At 34.6% G+C, this 20,650-nt stretch overlaps 1 protein-coding gene across 1 annotated transcript in view; it reads left to right on the forward strand.

The window, feature by feature from the left end:
* Window positions 1–371: 371 nt before the first annotated feature.
* Window positions 372–20,650, forward strand: part of LOC142349390 (uncharacterized) — a 35,331-nt gene continuing 15,052 nt past the window's right edge. The window contains exon 1 of the mRNA XM_075400916.1: window positions 372–800. Within this exon, the coding sequence (XP_075257031.1) occupies window positions 682–800 (119 nt within the window). The 5' untranslated portion in view covers window positions 372–681. The remainder of the gene's footprint in view (window positions 801–20,650) is intronic.

Consider the following 20,650-nt stretch of genomic DNA (forward strand, 5'->3'; position numbering starts at 1 on the left):
AAACATATCAAAGCAAATCAAATTTTTTACTTGAAAGTATTACTTAAAGCAAATTTGCGCTGAATTAGCCGTGGGCCAGAAAGCCCATATAGTTATTCTATTCAGTTCACTTGTTTACATTCCATAACCTGCTTTTGTTTCCAAGAAAATGTAATCAATCCTTCAGACATAAATTTGACGTCAAAAAATACGATTTTCTTATTACAACCTTTAAAGCTGCAAAAAGAGCAAGTGGAATAAGAAGACTTTTTGTAGCAAATGTTGTGAAGTTGATATGAAGTACTGCCCCGGTTGAAATCTGCCAAGTAATGTTTATGCCAAAAAACACCCTCTTTTACATGTGTATGTAGTTATGGAGTATAGGTTGAACTCCCTAGACAATAAATATCTCAAACAATACCTGTGTAAGACCTCTGATATAGCTATCAAAAGCACTTTGAGCACATAATTTGTGCCCAGAACTATTTGTTCCCCGCTTAATCGATAAATCTATTATTTCTTTGTACTTCCTCAAACAACTTCCACCACCCTTCTTTTTATACTCTTGTGTTATGCTGTGCAGCTTCACTTGAAGACTTAACGTGTTGACCAACATATCAGGAGTTCTGACCGACTTGGTAAAAGAGGATATTTTGGTTGTTGAGGAGAAAGAGTTGCAGCGAGTGATAAGAAGTGGGAGGCATGGGCGCCCTGCAGTCTAACCACCAGCCCCCGTACAACCCTACCGCTGCTAATTCGCTCATGTCCTTTGCGGGTCATTTAGTTTGCGGCTCCTTCAGGAACACGTGGAAACCTGCCAGGTAATTTTTATGCTTTTTCCAGCCCTTTCCTATATTAGCAAATTGTTTGTCCTCAAGAATGGAGAATCGATCATCTGTGCTTACGCACAGCTAGGTACGACCTTTATTTCAAACTAACAGCACGGCTCGTGCGAGTCTGTGCATAGCACAGAATATTCCAACATACCTATCAAGACTGCGAAAACAACATTCAAATTCTGTCTCAGAAACCGTTGAGAGTATGCGAAAGCACCTTAATGGCATCGAAGAAAATTACTTGTTCTGTTTGAACCAAAAAATGCGCCCACAAAAGCAAAAACTTTTCAACACATTCCAGATAGATAAATGTAGTACAATAGGAATGACACAGATACAGAGGTACATACACAAACACCACATATTACGCAAACAAGCGCCAACTCACAAATACAAAGCCCAAAAACAAAAGGAAATCTTTTAAAAATTTTGTTCATGGCAATTGGTCAATACTCAAGGATTGTCACTGTTCATTTAAGTCTTCTTTATATTCTTTCTTAAAAAATTGGGCCTACAGCAAAAAAAATATTGCAATTTTAATTTCGTTTTTGGCATCCCATCTTTACTAATGTTCCCCGCCGAAACTGTTATGCAAAACTTGACGAGGACTTGTTGAGACAATTTCTAAAAGTAATTGTTAAAATAACACAAAAATTTGAATCCAATTTTTAAAAATTTTTTCAAACATTTTGTCAATTTTGATGTTTTATGAGCATAATGGGACAAAAAAATTATTTACAATCTCGCCGCAGAAATGTTACACGCGAGAATTTGATAAAAACACATTTCCGGTGTTGTATATTGCCTTCAATTGTTGGTTTACTTTAATCATAATGTTTTTTAGCGCATAGTCGCTCATTGCAATGAGAAACACAGTTTAGCAATGATCAATTACATTAGTATTTTATAAGAATACTGATTCTAAAATAAAAATACGTTTTCTCTATTTGAGAGTACATGTTTCCTAAATCTTACTCTTCTAATTTTCAGAAAATATTGCCTTTCAAATGTCACTTCCAATCAAAATTGCTCCTTTTTTCACTCGTTGTGCACAATATACCGTTATTGGTGATAAATTGTGTTAATTTTGTCAAAACAACGAGATTTGATCGGATAACTTTCATGTTTTTATATAGTCTTCATTTTTTTTTTGCTTTTTTCCCTCACTTGTTCTGATAACCATCAAAAATTGACATTAGCGTAAAAATTATAAAACTTGGTTCGAGGCGTCTCCTCTGGTTGGATTAAAGTTCAGGACCCGTCTCCTCATCATTTTCTTATATCATTTGTTTCCGTTCATTTTAGTTTCGCCAATCCCATGATGCGTCCAGAAGTCAGTGGGCAACCATTATGTTGTCTTTTAACAATATTTCGCTCAATTTGTGTTCTTGGCATTATATTTACAGAGCAGTGCATTGATTTTAGGCCAGTCCATTGATAAATGTTTAGGATACTTAATAAATCTTATATCATTATGGAAAATCTAAATAATTTAAACTTGGATAAAACCAAGATAGAAATCATGAAGCTTTGTCTGAAGGTCCAAAGGAATTGAACTTTGGGCTGAAAATTAGATAGAAGTTGAAATTTGATTGTTTGGCAAAAAAGAATTGTATATTTTTTTTTACCAAATCGATGATTTTTGCTGAAGAATATGTATTATTGTTAGTTTCCAATTTCAATTATTTGTGAAATGTTGTACCTGATTCAACTTTTATTAGCTCTAGTTGAATTATGAAAAATGAACCAGACCAGTAAAATCCTTGCCAATTTTTTGTCTGTCCTATTTTAAGAATAGATAAAGTTAAAAATTAGAAATCATATTTTACCCTCTTTTGTTTTGATTTTAATCTTCTACATCTGCTTGATTTGGTTGATATTTGAGCCATGAATATGGATGAGTGGTGTAGGACCATTATAAGCAAACGCACATCACCGTACCTACTCGATAATCCTCAAAGGTCAGTCTTTTATAAAGTCTGTGACTTCTAATAAAAAAAACAACAACATAAATGGATGGAAAAAGCAAACAAACTCGAATGAAATCTCTGAAAACTAAGCAGTTAAAAATGTATTCAATTCAATGTTGCCAAAGCCATAGAAATCAATATAAAGATTTCGGTAGTGACAAAGAACAGCATGTCATTAGAAAAAATACCACCCTTCAGCGATAGCATAAGATCAAAACGTGAACTAGTATCAAAACTTCCGAGTAAAGCCAAAAAAAGTGTGGCGTTTGCTAGAAAACAGGGCTCTCAAAATATCCCAAATCAAAGTATTTAAAGTTTCTCATGTGATATAATTCACACAAAAATTAATTCGATAAAAGGAGATAAGGAGTTGAATCTGTTGGTACAAGCTTGAATTGAGAAGGCAAAAGACAACGTTACAATCATACAACAATCAGGCACACTTTTCAATTATTCGAAAAAAATTGAAGCATCCAGCAGGTCTTCAAATTTATCATTTGCATATAGAAACCGTCAAAAAGACTAAAGCAAGACAGATTTCTTAGAACACACAGCATTTGAAAACAGATTTTAAAAAACACACCACTTTTGAAAACAGCACAAAAATACAGTATTAAAAACGGCCAAAAATTTGGAAAAATTAAGATTGTTCACAATAGTTTTTTTAGAAACAAGGGTTATAAAATCGGCAAAATCATATAACATATTAAGATAGCTCTAAGTCATAAGATTTCAGGTTGATCTATGCTTCAATCATTAGAAAATGAAAGTTTTTATTATCTGAAGCAACCAACAACATAAAATTTAAAAATAAACGTAATTTTGTTTGATATAGAGTTTCACTAAAGTAAAAAAACAGATAGCTGCTCCCTGCTTCCTCCAAACAATTATCGATAATGAACGTTAAAAAGCTCATGATAACTTTGACGGCACCGACTGATTTATGATAAAAACAGAAACAAATGCGCAGCAAAAAACAACAACTAACTGCGGTGAAATAGGTAGCATTAGAAAGCACGTACTGTTTCATATTGCTTCATGTGTCATATTTAGTTTTTAAGAGACGAATTAAATGAAAAAAAAAGGTTTAGGTCAAAATTGCAAAATGTTACACAGTCTGAAAAACTACCTTGATCTGTAACAAAGAAGAATATTTTCCAGAAGAGTTTTTAAACTGCCATTCAAAAAAGGCGATTCTTCTGCTCATCTTTAGCTTAACAGTGCTCCAGTAAAGTTTTTGCAACTCTATTTCTTCGAATTTCACAACTCGTTACTGTTTCAGAAACAAATTTTTCTAACTTAAATTGTACGGAGACAACTTAAAAAAAGGACAGCCAGAAAAGCTGCGACCTGATTATGTAGGACGCAATGTGAAGATCGCTGTTCCTAGACGCTTGTGTTGAGCTGAATCAATCTCTTGATGAGTTGGAAACACGCTGAGAACCATTATTGATTTTCTGGGAATTTCGTCCTACTTTCCCTAATTTTCAAAAAAATACGAATTGTTTAAAATTTGGTTTGTTGTATCAGATTATACTCAAGCCTGGATTTTTCTTCAATTGAATAATTGCGCTACAATTACTTGAATTGTGCATAACGCTTATTTTGTTGAAGCCCTTACTGGAATTAGCCCAACAAATAGTACATTGGTTTTTCTGGAGTTTACTTCAAATTCACTTAAAAATCATTTTAAAGGATGAGGGGAAATCCCTTTCAGAGCATTTTCTGTCATATATTCTGGTTCTGCACTCACTTTTCAGAAAGCCTATTTTGGCGACAATTAGCAGTTTTACGTTCACGCAATTCTCTGTTCAAAATAACAATTATGAACCAATCCGTGAATTGCGTCTCAAGTAAAAATAATTGATTTTCGGCAATTAAAAATTTGCGCTAATTAAATGTTCAAAAGTGTTGAAATGGGTCACACTTGTTCGTAAAAAACTGTGATATAGCTGGCCTCTCTCGTAGCCAAATACATTCACTTGAACATTGTTCAGAGACTCAAACTCCTTTATTAAATTTCCAACGCCAGAGGCATTTGGAAGCCACCCAAACGTTGTTCAGGATTTGGATTTCTGTACAAGTCTCGTGGAATTCTTTCATTGTTCGAGTTGGTGACTGATCTCGTTATGCAGACCGATGACGTTCGAGACTGATATTTTCATGCAGATGGTAAGCAGCCGCAAAGCAATGTTTAAGGGATTTTTGATCATTTTGGTTCCTTATGCTGAAGAGACCGCGGCAATTGGCAAGTTATATAAGAGCAGCCATTTATTGGCTTCTAGCGAGCAATTTTTACATCTAATTGGATCTTTTCTACAAAGTCAAACAAGTTCCTGACAAAGCAAATGTTGACACACTGTCAACATTTTGTCCATCATATTCCAGTACATTCCATCATTAAAAACTGAGGTCATGAGCTAGTTTGTGAAAAATTCAATCTGTTCTTATTCCCTGTTTGAGTTTTCATATCCTCCTTGATGTTTCAGCAGCAGAACTTTGGCTCAAAATTGGATTTTGAGAGGTCCACCGGATAACATTTCGCGCACCAAGATTTTTTATTTGAGTTTTTACCAATGAGAAGAATCTGGGTGACCTGTGTTCTCTTCAGCAACATCGTTCCTGACGACTTCGGGGCTTGAAATTTTCCACTGAAGCTTGACTTTCCTGGTGTATCTCTTAGCTGAAATTGGTCACTGAAAATGGCCTGCGATTTAAGAGAATTCAAGTGCTGAGCAATTAAATGAGCTTTGTTGAATACCTAATAACCAGACCAGCAACAGTTGGTGCAGTTGCAAAGAATTTTTTATACGTTTTGCACCAACAGAGGCAGTTTAGTTTTCGGGCACTGAAGGTGCACATAGAGCATTGGAATACAGGTAAATAAAGCTAGACAGGATAGGAATTGTTCTCATGCTTTCAGCAATTGTATTTAATGCTGTAGGTAGTAGCGCAATATCGGCATTGGTAAATATTTTTTTCACCAGTTGGATGAATTTCCGACAAAATCGACTGAACGAAGCAACTGGTGTGAGCACCGAAAACACGATAAATGGCGACTTATTAGTAGAACTTCAACTTTGGAAAATTCTAAATACTCCAATCGGATTGGTCAATTTCAGCGCCAAGATACTGTTTTGAAATTTATCTCAAACATTCCAAAGTGATAACCTTTTTTCCGCAAAAAACGACCAAAAATTTTATAAAAAAATAAAAACTTGTCGTCACATTTATTTTTATAATGAGACATCACATAATAATCACGAGGTTTTTTAAGTGCCCTAAAATATGCTCATATCATGAGAAGGCGGCAAAATATTGGAAATGTGCAATAAAACAGTTTTTTTTCTAAAAATAAATAGGGAACTCGAAGTGTTTTTTTACCTCTTTCCCCATTAACTATATATTTCACTATATCAAAACATCAGTAAAGCTAATATTATTTTAGAAATCATTGATTTGATATTAAAAAAATGAAAATTTTTCAACAATAATATTAAAAGCTAGAAAAAATTAATTTTAATTTTTTTTGCAAAAAAGAGGGAAGCTTCCACTGGGTTTTGGTGGTTTCGAACTCTCAAGTAATTTTAAAGAGCGTTGTCATTAATGAGGAATGGTGATATCAAATTCCGTGTAAAACCTCACAAATCACGGTTTTTCGAAAAGTTTGGACTGCAGATGCTGCTAATTGAAAACAGTTGTTTGCAAAAACCGTGTTCCCGTGGTCTTTGGAGTGATTTTTTTTGTAATGGAAGCAGCTAGGAAAAGAAATCTGAGGAATTTTCCAAATTACCTTTCATTATTTAAAAAACAATTTTTTCTAGAGAAGTCAACTTCTTTTGCTGAAGAGATATTTCATATTCTGCGAAGTCAGTTTCTTGTTTTCTCCAATCCATATGCTAGGCTTTTTAACAAAGGGTTCTTTTATCTCAAAAAAATGTTATTTCAGTAAAAAAATTTTAGATTTCCCCTTTTTGCATATTGTTAAGTTTTTTTGCTTAATGAATTCTATCAGTTAATTTCATGATTACCAAAACTGTACAGCATATCAAATATCGTACGGTATTTTGTCATGCTAAAAGAAATAAGTTCTGTTATTAGAAAAATTTCTAAAAGATTTATATCGATTTCCTATCACTTGAAGAAGTGGTTCGGCAAAAACTTTTCTGAAAGGAGGTTGCAGACCACATGTAGGGCTTTAAAAATCATCACATCAAAAATTCTTAACCAGTTTTCCATGAAATAACTTTTCATTTTCAAAAATATTAATAAAACATAAAAAAAATTATTAATAAAATGCGAATAGAAAAGTTAGGCTAATGCACTTTGATCCCTTACTATCAGGCAACTTTTTCTAGAGAATATGAAATGGCCAACAAATTGAGACAAGGGTTATATTTGTGCCCACGTTTCCTTGTTTTTTGGCCAAGAGCTGTAATTAAAATAAAAAAATAAAGACTTTGTTTTGGATGAATACAAGTTTCTCTCTGTTTTCTCACTATCAGCACAATTGATTGTGCTCAATGAATGAGACTAAACCTGCCTGAAATGTTTTTTAAACTTAGTGAGAGCTGAAGGAATTAAAATAGTCGTTAACTCTTTTTGTTTTTTTTTATTTAAAAAAATAATAGAAAAATTATTTATTTTATTGAACGCGTCCAAAATTCTGAACGTCTAAACTATTTATCACAAGAATGTTTTCACTACAATAACCACTACAATAAAATTTAAGATAAAAAACTTTAACAAACGTTGTTTTTCATATTTGTCAAATAGTAAATGTTTAATAATGGAATAAACCCATCAATGATTGCTCTGGTGGCGTTCTTGTGTCATCTGCGAGATCTGTGTTGTTTCCAATTGGAAGCCTTCGATTGTTTGTTGTGAGGGACTTGGGGACTAGGGTCAACAGCAGGCGTTACTAGTTCGCGTTGGGGGGCTGGGCTGATGTTTGATTGTCTGGTGATTCAAGTGCTGACTTCAGACCCTATATATCAGACGATTTGTCGCATGGCTTGTAGAGTGCGAGGTGGTTTTTCGGAAAGAGGAACGCATATGAGATCTTAGCGAAATAAATTTGCCTGGCTTTGTACATCAGAGTGTCCAAAATAAGGTGAGGGTTTGTTTTGGTGGTAAAAATCCACTCGAGGTAACAATGCTGCCCTCAGAATGTTCTGTATCAAGTACACACCTAGCTTCACAACTGTTTTTCTTTTGCTGAATATGGAAGAAGACCAATAGAAGGTTTATCTAAGGTAACATTTCAATACAGTTTTCTGATCTTATTTGGTATGTTCACTCATGTGCGTCGTAGGAATAATTGATCCTGTTTTTACAAGACATTTGAAAATATTTTAAATTTTGGTGACAATTGTTTAATCGGACAACTGCCGCCTCCAAAAAGCTAGAGCGTTACAAACACAGAAGCACAAGGAAACTTTAAATTGATTAACCAATTTGGACACTATGCATTTCAAGCCCATTAAAAGATTATATTTTGGAGGTTAATATTTCAACTTTTCCAAACCCGCAAAGTTTTTTCATGAAATTTTTTGAAAAAACAGGACCTTATTTGTTTCCAAATTTATCCAAAAACCCAGCAGAGGATTGCATGTTTGAACAAAAGACTTCGCTAACTCCTGAAGAGTTCAGGATTTTTGTAAAAATACCAGAAAAAACTCTCAGTTCAACACTGGGTACTAATTAATTGTTGTCGTCTACTAGCCATCTCCGATACGAAAGTCGAAATTTGACAGAAACGATGGTGGAAGCTGTGTAAGAGTGTACTCCAATTTTTTTATACAGTTCCAAAAACAGTTCAAATTTTTTATTGCTGAAGAAAAGCAAAAAGACATGTCTAAAGTGTAAAACTATGCTGTGTTCTCCTTTTTAGTCAAATTTTTCTCAGTTTCTACCAATTTGGAAACTGTTTGAGAGAGGTTTTCAAAACTACAATTAGCTTAGGACTTAACAAGAAATCAGAAGAATTTTGTGACAATTCTCTAGCGTCAGTTTTCCATACCAGTTTCACTTCAGTGGGTAAGAGGAACAGCATTGCGAAATTGACAACTGGAAACCAAAAGACCTCCAATTTCAGAGTTGAGCAGAAAACGGGGTACAATGTCATCTCAAATTTGGCAATAAACTAAGTTCAAACTGCTCAGATAAGTAGCGTATCATTGAAAAAAATTAAATAATTTGTATTTGGCTTTCTCTCTGGTGTCTCTTGTAAGATTCTGGATATATTTGAGAGTGCTAGTGATAAACTTGTTTTTGATTCTTAATATTGTTCGTTTTGTAACTGAAGGGACTTTCAATTTGCAAAAATGTACTATTTCCAAAAATATATTTTGCTACAAGGCATCATGTGAAGTGCAAAGTGGGCGAGTGACAGTCGTTCAATTTAATTTTTTGTGTGTTGGAAACAAAATGAGAAATAAAAAAAAATCAAAAAGTTTTTAGCTATTAAATTGGATAGGTTGATTTTCCAGTTAATGTTGGGCTTGTTGCATTCCTTCTCGCAAAATCGGTCTGTCATATATACATTTTTGGGATATAACAGACTGTTACAATGGGTCGGCAAACATCAACTGATAATTTTTGTGACAAAATAGGAACCGGTCGCTCTTTTAATTTTCAGCAGCAGCTATATTAACTATGAGAAAGATTTTTTTGTCTTTTTGGAGCTGCTTGTTTGCAGCAGAAACACAAATAGAATTACGTTTGAGTGGTTTGTTCTTTTTGTTTAGCTTCGTCGTGTCATTTTCATTCATTAATTTGTCAATACCGGACCTTTCAGTCCTTGTCTTGCAGTGTCAACAAACATTATACTAGATTTTTTTCCAAGAATGAATAATTCAAAAATATTGGGCGAGCCCGCAAAAGTTTTAGCTTGACCGAAATTGAACAGTTTGTTAGCTCAGGTTATTTACATGATGACATAATTTTTGTGTACTTGTCAAACAAAAAATCAATCAAAAAATGGCTTAGATTTTCTGTCAAAGCCATGCCGAAACCATTGCATGTACGGACTAAATCTGATATTGTAACGAATTAAATACGCCTATCATCAATTGTTGATTTTGTACTATCTGCTTTGACAAAGCATTTCGATATTTATATATATATATATATATATATATATATTTATATATAAATATAAATATATATATATATATATATATATATATAATATATATATATATGTATATATATATATATATATATATATATATATATATATACATATGCACATATTTATATATTTATATATATACATATATATCTGTTCCAACATCAATATATATATATATATATATATATACATATATATATATATATATATATATATATATTTGTTCTAATATAAATTTTCGTAGATTGTGAGCATTGACAACAAAAAAAGCTTCGTTTGTGTTCACACATAATGCTAGGATTGAAATGGTTCTCTCACAAAAGGACCTCTTGTTTCCAACTGAGATTGATAGAATCCAGAGAATCCAGAAATATAGTTGGTAAGAGTATCAAAAGTCAAATAACGATAGGAAGCCGGGAGAGTGAGCAAAGTTTTTTCAATACCGCACACAACGTCATTTTTCAAAGTCATCTTGCGCGCATTCAAATTGGCTTCGATAAATTTTACTCTGTTTTACTTTGCAGCGTCATCTAACTTAACAATAAAATAATCAATCAATCATCTGAATGCAATGCGAAATTTTACACGACATAAAGATGCCTGCCGCATGTGAACAAGTTGCCTGCAACTTTTCCACAAAAAGCGTGCATTCACTTAGCTCTCTGACTAAAAGTATATTTATTCGCATATTTTCATCAGTAGTTGTTAAGCTTCCAGGTTTTTTTTATCTTATGAGTAACTTATGTTTTGCGTCTTTGTTCTGTCAAAAGTTGGTCTCAACAAAAACTTGGTCAACTTAATTTCCATTTGCAATTGTCATTTATAGTCTGTTTGCTGACACTGTGCAGTCAATTGAGAGGTGAACAAAGTACAATATTGCAACTGTACCAAGCATCAGTTTCAGTCTCATCCGCAGCAGTTTCGCCGCCATGTTTTAAGTTTGCTTCGGATGGTTGAACAAGTGTTCATTTGATTTCAAAAATTTTTTTGGTAAACCAAATAACTTATTTCGGTCGGCAAAGACCACATAATTCCAATATTAGACGATACGGGCTGTAGACCGCAGCCATTTTTGCAAGTTTTGCCATCAGAAGTGCCTAAGAGGGTGGGTTTTTCAAATAGATTCAGGGGGCTATGAGTTGCTTCTATTGGTAATAAATAAGCGACCATTTTTTTTACTTTTGCAAAAGCAAATCTTATCAACATCTTTTTTACTTCTATTTGAACTGTTGACATTGAGATGAACAAGGTTTTGAATGGTTTTTGAACAAGAATAGTCTCGTTCATGAACGAGGTTTTAAAACAGGTGTTGAAGCCCCTTTTGAGCGACTTCGAACTTGTTTCCTCGGTGGTTGTTGGCGTTCTTCTTCGCTGTCATGATCCTCCTCCTGTGTGTGTTTTATGATGTTCAATGCGGTGTTTTTCAATGCTTGTTTTGGTGATATTTTTTGAGAGAACATCTACCAGGTCAACAACGTCCGATTTTAAAAGCTCTCTCCCGATAAGTTGCAGTTGAATGATCCTCTTAGCCAGTGGTAAAGCAAATCGTCCGATTCCCGCAGCTTAATCTCCAAACACACTTCTGAGATACAAGGCAAGGATTTCACCTTATCGGCTTAATGCGAATCCAGGCTCGTCGGGAAACTTTTGAAAAGATAAGTACAAAAAAACTTTACTTGGTCCCGAAGATTATCCTGGAATGAATTATCCAGGAACCAATTATCCTGTCTCAGTTGGAACTTCAACACAAAATGATCGTTTTGTTTTCTATAAAATAATTTTGTGGTCAACATTTTGTAGTCACTATGAAAAGACAATTGGTGTGTTTTTTCCAGTTAACACACACTTTTTAGACGTTGTTTTTATTCAATGATGACACGTAATAACAGCATTAGCGTAGCCAACATACCAATACTGAATAAACTAGGTGCTTTTTCATTCTCAAATCAGCATTAAACTCTCCAACATACTCGTTTGTTTCATCTTTTTTATCTAATTTATTTGAGTAACTGTACTCATTTTATAACCAAATTGTACTCCGCTTCCATCTGGATCTACTTTGAGCCCATAATGCTGGGTATTTTTTCGACAGAAAAAGTGATTCCTTGATGTTTACTGAAAAATATTTCATGTTATCCTAGTTTTTTAGTTTTTTCAATGGTTTCTCAAAACAAAAAATTTAACACTGCAACTTTTTCGCTTAATAAAACCTAGAATTTGATTAACAATCTCAATTTCTCTTGTCATGAAAAAAAAATTTCCATTGTGAAGCTAAGAAATCACAATAGATTCAGAGAGTCTTTGCGGGCCTGCGTATCCCCAAAAGACTGTATGATATCGAATATCTTTTCACGACGCGCTCAGTTTTTGTGTAAAATTTATTTCATAGATGCTAAAATCCAGTCTCCAGAGAGTTTAATTTCATTATTAAAACATTTTATAGAATAGCCAGAGTGTTTGATCCAAATATTTCCATAGAAATGAAGAAATAGCATGCAGAGTGAACTCATTGTTAAAACGGTTCATATTCATTGTCTCTTCTTTTTTCACAAAACAGCTGCAAATATGATTAATAGAATGTTCAACCTGTTTCTTCCTTGTTTGCATCAATGACGGTATATATTGGCGGGAACAAAGTCAGCATATTTGTGATCTAAAAACTTTCGACGGTGATCAATTGTTCGTAGCTTTTTCTGAACACTTTGCTTTTTTTGAAAACTAGTAAAATGTCCAGCAAAAAGCTGAATTTTTGAGAACGAGTTTTCTCAGCGCTCACGGACACAATCCGCGGTACCTTATTCATAGCATTGTTTGATGCCAGTTTACTTACATAGTTAACACGTTAGCTTAATGTTTTCACAATTTTGGCAAACTTGTCAATGTCGCAATTGGTCCATTTTTTTCATGGTACTTATGGATGATCTTTGCCAATGCCGTTCGTCAAACTAGAATTTTTTTCACCGAAATAACTATTTAAATGATTTGCCCTTCTGCTGCATAATCTTCTGAGAGCTTCTAGAAAATATGTTCTATCAAAAACACATATATGTTTTGGTTATTTTATTATTCAATCATGCTTTTGAACGCATCTGCTGCTTTAGTTAAATATTTTGTTTTAATTGGCCTTACTCAAAGGCATTGTGAAAGACCATCAAATGCTACAAAAACGTACTGAAAATTAATTATGCGCTTTATAAGAAGTGTCAGTTCGTGCTAAATTGAATGAATAAATTTCGCTGATATCTATCAAAATCAGCTGATGTATGACATATTGCGTTGCAATTGAGTGACTTTTTGCTTAATGACTTGGTATCAAAAAAGATTCAGTTCTGCTAATAACAATTTTCTGTATGTTTGTAATCATTTGGAGCTTCAGAACAATGAAGGAGTTCATGAGTAGAGTTTTTGCAGAAACGTTCTCTCAGATTTTGAAACGAGGGCATTTTTTTTGGTTTGTTTTTGTTTGACTTTTTGATCTTATTTTTTTCCCTGTTGTGCTTGGTTTCGGGATACCGCTTCCTGTTTGCGGATTTTGTAGCAAGGGGAAAAATTCTTGTTCAATTTCCATAGTCTTCCAGTGTTTGCCTGGCATAAGTTTTTGAGACAAGATCAGACTCCACTTGAGCAACTCTCCAGACTATTGAAAGTGAATGTTGATTTTTTTAGCTGGTTTTTTTTAAGTATGCAATATTTGGAGAAGCCTTCACATCCTTGGGTTCATTGTTAAAATAAACTATTTTTCAGCCACCACAATGGTGTTTTTTTAATGCAGAATTACATCAAGTACTATCTCTGGACCTTTGATTTTGTGAGTTTTTTAAATTTACGTCGGTCACTATCAACTAAATTGTTGCAAATATTTTTTTGACAGTTTGATCTTTTTCAATGTTTTTTTTAATGATATCAATATTTTTGGATCTGTTTGAACCCCTATATCTGCTTTTCCTACATATTATTCATTCATTGGTTTGTTTCGTTGCATAAGTGATAACTGAATAACTGTGGTTTTGTACGAGGAGTTTTCAATAATTTCACTCTTTTGGGGTTGTTTCCTTATAATTGTTTGTTTTGGAAATAAACTAAACTCTTCTGTATGCATTATGATATCACACGAAAAATCAACCGCGCTTTCCAACAGCGCTGATTATCTATCAAAAGCTCTTTTCTTTTCTTTCATATTTGTTTGCTCAGATAAAATTTTTTCTAATTGTTCTTTTGTGAGTTTCGACTACTTTCCATTAATTGCAATTTGGCCGTTGATTACCTTGGGAAATCACCCGGCAAGATATTGGGTTAACATTTCTGTTTGTGTCTTTAGAGGTTACTATAGGTCGCTGGACGGATATCTGAATAGTTTGCTGCAGCATACTTATTTGTCTCTGTCTCATTTGTTAATTTTATTATAACGGCATCTTCAGATTGCATGCAGAAATTGATCGCCCTGATGGCACATTAGTTCAGAAGAAGCTTAATGCGTTTGAGGTCCTAAGTCAATTAATAAATAGCCTCAGAGCTGTTTTGTAGATATATTGAATTTGATTTAAGAAATTGTTCGTATTTTGAAGTTGAAGAAATTCTTCGAAATTGAAGAATCCCTCACTTGTTCAAATAACTTGATAACTGTGCAGACAACTGTATAAGAGAAAGGCCTGTAAGAGAGAGGGGCATTGAAATGTGTACAGGAGAGTGGCGAGAACAAAAGACTTCAGTCCTCGCAATTCAATTGAAAAAAACACCAACTTGATAAAAGATGATATAATAGAAATTTATGAATACTTGATCAAAATAAACAACTTGTAATCATAGTACTCCTGAATTGCTTAATCTGCAAGATCTGTTTTCTCAATCATCTCATCAAATGAAGAATTGGTTATGCCACTCCCAATTCTAACTGATCAACAGTGGAACTCATGTGAAAAATGGTTTTATTCAAAAGTAAATGCAAATAAAACAATTAATTTTCAAATCAAATCGAACATGAATTTTAAGTTCGTTTGTCTACTATAAAGACTTCAAATGCTTAGATTTTTTATCTTCTTTTTTGTAGGCAGCAGTATAGATCGCTTTTAAGCTGCACTACATGACGTAAAACGCAATTGCATCCAAACATCTTTATTCTGAAGGACATTTAATTTCCTTTGGTAGAATTTTATCGCTCAGAGACACTTGCACTAGTACTGACAACTTGGGCATGGGTAAATGGTCTATTCATTTTTGGCTTTTCCATTTTCATAGACAAGATACCTTTAGAAATATTCTAGCAGTTAAAAATGTTTTTTTTTTTAAATTCTATTTCGGCTCCAGTGCGGTCAGTTTGCTTTTTCATCAGACTGTCATTTTTTCTATCCTTACCATGGCAACCAAAAATTTATTTTCATTCGTCATGCAACAGTAAACAATCAATTTTATTGACAAATGCATCTGAAGTACAGACGGGTCTGTCTCTTCTTAATCAACCGTTGTCCGTTGATCAGCCAGAATAATAACAATTGGGCCTCCTACCCCGCACTTTGCTTTTGTTTGATATTAAATCACAAATTTGGGTCTTCCGGCAATTTCCGAAGTGTATTTTGACAACTTCCTAAGGTTTCTTTATTACTGAACTAGTTTTTGCAACGTGTCAATGTTCTCTGCTTCTTTCGCATGAAATCTGATTGAGGTAATCGAAGCACCAACTCGAAGCCCACTGACAAGGTTTTTTGCTCCTTCAAAGTTAGAGAATTGAATGGGTGCCGAGGTGGGATAAAATTGTCTCCGTTGATTTTGTTAGAGTAATTGCTAGCTCTTTCAAAATCAGATCTTGCTTCAAACGCCTTAGAAATCAAGAACAACATCTCTTGTAGTCAACATACTAATCGACTAATTGAAATTTTTTGAAAGACCTTAGGTATAAACAAAAGGCAATACCAGTCACATGACCAGTATATTCATTGCGACTGGACAAGTGGAATGTATGAATAAACGGGCGTCTTTTCATTGTACTTAAAACAAAGACAGAAGCGTAGTATAGTGCAACAACAAGACGTAAAAACTTTTGAACTAAGTTTCTATCGAAAAGTTATCAATCGCAAGCAAGCCACCATACACTTTTAATTACAATTCAAGATCGTAATACACAGTCTTCCTTCACTTCCTTGAATATCTTATTATTCCTATCCAAATTAACCGTAGCATTTGTAAGATATTTTTAGGTAAGATTATGTGCTCAATGGATGAGTAGTGATCCACTACTATGAAACATCTCTGCATCGTACATAGTTATAAAGACAGGGCACTCAAAATTCTTTGAGTTTTGAGCTTTGAGTGCTTCGCTGGCGGTAATTTTGGCAAATTAGTGGATTAAATCGTTTGAGAAATCTTTGCAGAAACCAAAAAAGGGAAGGGTGATCAAAACTCCTGACACAAAGGTGATATGCATTTACTGTAACCGACGCGTTACTTTCCGAGGGAAAGGAGTCGAGTGTGAATCTTGCAAAAATTGATCTCATGCAAAATGCCAAGAGATCACTGACACAGAATATAAGACCATGCAGGAAATTGTTTGGATCTGTTCCTATTGTGCAGAAATTGATAGAGAAGAGGACACACTGTAATTGAAATTATTCAAGAGATATGTGGATGACATAGTGTGCACGGTAAAGTGGAACCCTCTAGATTACCTTGAGTATGCAAATTCTCTTCACAAGAACTTACAATTCACTCTTGAGACACCAAACGGAAGTAGAGACCTGGCATTCCTAGATCTAAACATAAAACTAAACGAAGATAGAAAAATCAGCTGTCATTGGTATCAAAAACCAACTGATACCGGCATAATCCTAAATTTGCGTAGCTGTGCACCGTTACAACATAAGAAAAATGTGATTCAAGGGACTGTGCATAGGATTTTTAATGTGACCAAGGACTGGCAATACTTTGATGTAGCTCTTAAGAAAAATCAAGAGGTCTGGACTGAAAATCAATAACCAACGGAGTGGTCCTCCAGTATCGATAATAAGACGTTGGATAAAATAGTCACGAAGGAAAAGGTCACAGCAAAACCACCCCAAAATGAACAACATCTTGAAAAAGTTAAAAATCTTAACAATAGGGTGCCTAAACTTAGGTTTTTTGTAAAATACAGAGGAAATATCACGCAAAATTTTGCAACTAGACTGAAAAAATTGTGTGATATTCAAATCATTTGCACAACAATAAAGCTAAAAACTTGCTTGCCCACCCTGAAATCACCTTTTGATAAGAATCTGAAATCCCATGTGGTATATAAAAATACATGTAATGGATGCAGTTCCATCTATGTTGGTCAAACCAGCCAACGTGTTACCACTAGAATTTCAGAGCATCAAAAGAAGGATTCCCCTGTTGGATAACACCTCGCTGAATGTTTTGGCACAACGCATAAAGTAAAATGGGAGATTCTTGATGCATGTCGCGGGGACGAAAAACTAATGACGATAGAAGCGATCTACATCAAAATGCTGAAACCGCAATTAAATACACGCGATGAGTATCGGGGCAGGAAATGACATTGAAGTACTATTTCAAATACAAAAATTTGACTTTTGAAATTCAAAAAATAATCTGGTACATGTTAATTCGAAATTTTGTCAACTCCAAAAAGTAAAAAATATAAGCAGATAGGAATGAAAGTAAAAATCCCTTTTCAGGAATAGAAAGCATTATACCCGTGATTTTCGTAAAATCCGGAATAAAAAATGAATTGACTTTAGTGCAATAAGTGTAAATAAAATATTGTAAAGCGATTTTAACTATAAATAATTTCAAAAATTCGATTTTATTTTAACTCATTTCTTAGAATTATAGTCAAAGACAAGTTTATATACTATGTAAAGGATTTCATTCATTTTTTTTAAACCTGGCGATGAACGCATTGTTCGAAAACGTTTGTTTTAGTTAATCAATTTAAGTTTTGACAATTACTTCTCTGCATCCAAACTCTTTATAGCTAAGTCATGAGAAATAATTTTCTATGTAAACTGAGACATGACTGCATCGTACACTTTCAAAGACAAGGCACTATTAATCTTTAGAGCTCCGTCCTGAGAATTAACTTCAATTTAAACTAATTTGTTATGAATCTTTTCTCCCCTCCCGCACTAGGGCACTGCATAAACTATCAATGTCAGTTGGCCTTTAAAAACTACGGCACACTCAGGCATATGATAGCGCTGCTCTGTAGAGCAAAACTTATACTCGTGTTCTAGTATGATTCCTCTTTTTCAGCAATTTTGCTACCTAGTTGTTTTATGGTGCGCGTTGCGGATGGTCCTGCGCCCTACATGCAAGAAAACACGAGTGGAGCGAATTTATTCTCGGCGTCAAGTATTTGTTGCTAATACTTGAGGCACTTCAACGACTCATAATATTTGTACGCTTTTACCGAGTTTTTCGGACAGTGGAGAGCATGTAATAGGGTGAAGAATTTTTTACCACTCGGACAATCTTCACAGACGAACTATACCAGCAACTTGAATCGAAAAAATGCAATGACATTCGAACTCTGTATGTTGACTTCAGAAAAGCCTTTGACAAAGTAGCGCACAAAAGACTCATCCAGAAGCTCGAGAACATTGGCCTCGGAGGAAAGCTACTCCAACTACTCGAAAGCTATCTCACAAACCGAACGCAACGCGTCAAAATTGGAACAAGCAAATCAAAGACCAGAAATGTAACCAGCGGAGTACCTCAGGGATCAATTTTGGGGCCTCTGATGTTCATCATCTACATTGACGATCTCCCCGAAGAAATCTCAGACATCCCGGCCTTCGGATACGCGGATGATTTCAAAGCAATTACCCACGGTGAACACGAATGCGAGACCACTCTCGGGGAAATACAGAAATGGAGCAAAGCAAACCATATGGACCTAAATGTTAGCAAAAGTAAAACTCTCCTCATCAGAGGGGATCTAGCCCAGCGTGACGAAGCAGGTCTTGAAACCGTTGCCACCCAAAAAGATCTCGGAGTCGTAATGTCTCGAAATCTCTCTTGGAGCGCAAACTGCCAACTTAGAACAACCAAAGCGTGGAAAGCCTTCTACACACTCAAACGAAATGTTTCGAGCAGAACCTCAATGGAAACGAAACTGAACGCTTACATAGGATACGTAGTGCCCGTACTCACTTACGCCTCCCAAGTCTGGTACCCTTCGAAGACTGACATGAAATCAATCGAGAAGATCCAGCAAAAGGCAACAAAGTGGATATGCGGTGGAAACGACGAATACCATCAAAGACTCGAAACGCTGAAAATACTCCCACTCTCCATGTACATGGAAATGCACGATGTCCTCTATCTCCTCTCAATCCTAGAAGGCAATTACTACGTCCCCGAAGACAAACTGCCAAAGCGAAAAGAAAACGAAACAAGACAAAAGCAGGAATTTGAACTCCCCAAACACCGACTACATAAATCAGACGAAAATTTTTTCTTCAGAGCCACAAAGCCATTCAACATCATCAGTAGGACAACGGAGAAGCCAATGACGAAGAAACTTCTGGCAGAGATGTACCAAAACTATTTCCACAGAAGCTACAACGAACTCGACAGCTGCACCTGGAGACTTCTATGCAACTGTGGAATCTGCAATCCAATGAAAAAACTCGTGCCAAACGAAAACTGAAGGGTTCCACACCCGAGGGCTCCGACCCTAAAGACTCTCCTACTACTACTAATTAATGGGCGTATTTTTGCCCGCGAAGTTATATATGATGCAAAGCCCGTCTCTAAAATTGGACTTCGTAGCAATTGCCATTGCGCGCTCTTTCGAAGGTGACAATTTACAACAGTTCTAATCTTCTTATTCCCTCCTTGTCGGGGATAACCCCCTACCCTCACATGTTTTAGTATTGAATGATAACCCCCTCTCTCTATGCCCCTATTTCGTATCTCTGATGTTCTTTTTACGGTGCTCTGAGACTTGAGTGGTAGAATGTCAGCGGATCTGACCAACGTTTATCAACATCGCACACAAGATTTCAAATTTTTGCCATAGAATGGCGTTACTGGGAGGCATTTCTTAGGTTTTTTTAGTTGTATAAAAATTGTGAACTCCTATATTTTCCAGTTTTTATAATGTTGCTTCGATAATAATTGGTGAACCTCGGCTGTTCAATATTTTTTTCTAAAAAGAACATTGTTAATTTCCTCTGGTACACATAAGTATAAAAAGCAAATGGTAAAAGAGGCAATGTAAAGTTAAGAATATAACATTATGTAAAATTATAAAATCATTAAATTACTTAACTAAAAATTTGACCTTACATTATTAGAAAATGGCCTAAAATGCGAACATAAAATGTTCTCACAATTTTATATGTACATCGTGGAGATTAAAAATTAAAATTAAAATCTAATGCTCTCAATATCATCTTTAATATCAGTTACTTTTGGGTCCTTCAAAAATTCTTTCCAAAAATATTCTTTCAGTTGTTTTTTTAAGGAAGCTTTCGATGTTGTTTTCAGTCTAATATTAGAAGGCAGACTATTATAAATTGGAATGGCTTGTGCAATAAAAGAATCAGTTAAAAACTTATTGTTCTTTCTTATATCGAAAGTTACTTTTTTTGACCTGTCATGTTCTTTTATTCTCATGGTAGAGAGAGGTTCAATTTTATACGCTGGAAGATCGTTGCTGAGTAAGCGAATAAAATATTTTGAGCAACGATATTTCAAGAGAAAAGAAACTGGTAGTATTTTGTTGCGAAGTT

Source organism: Convolutriloba macropyga, chromosome 1 (assembly GCF_964194025.1).
Source record: "Convolutriloba macropyga chromosome 1, txConMacr16.3, whole genome shotgun sequence".
Classification (NCBI taxonomy): Eukaryota; Metazoa; Xenacoelomorpha; order Acoela; family Convolutidae; genus Convolutriloba; species Convolutriloba macropyga.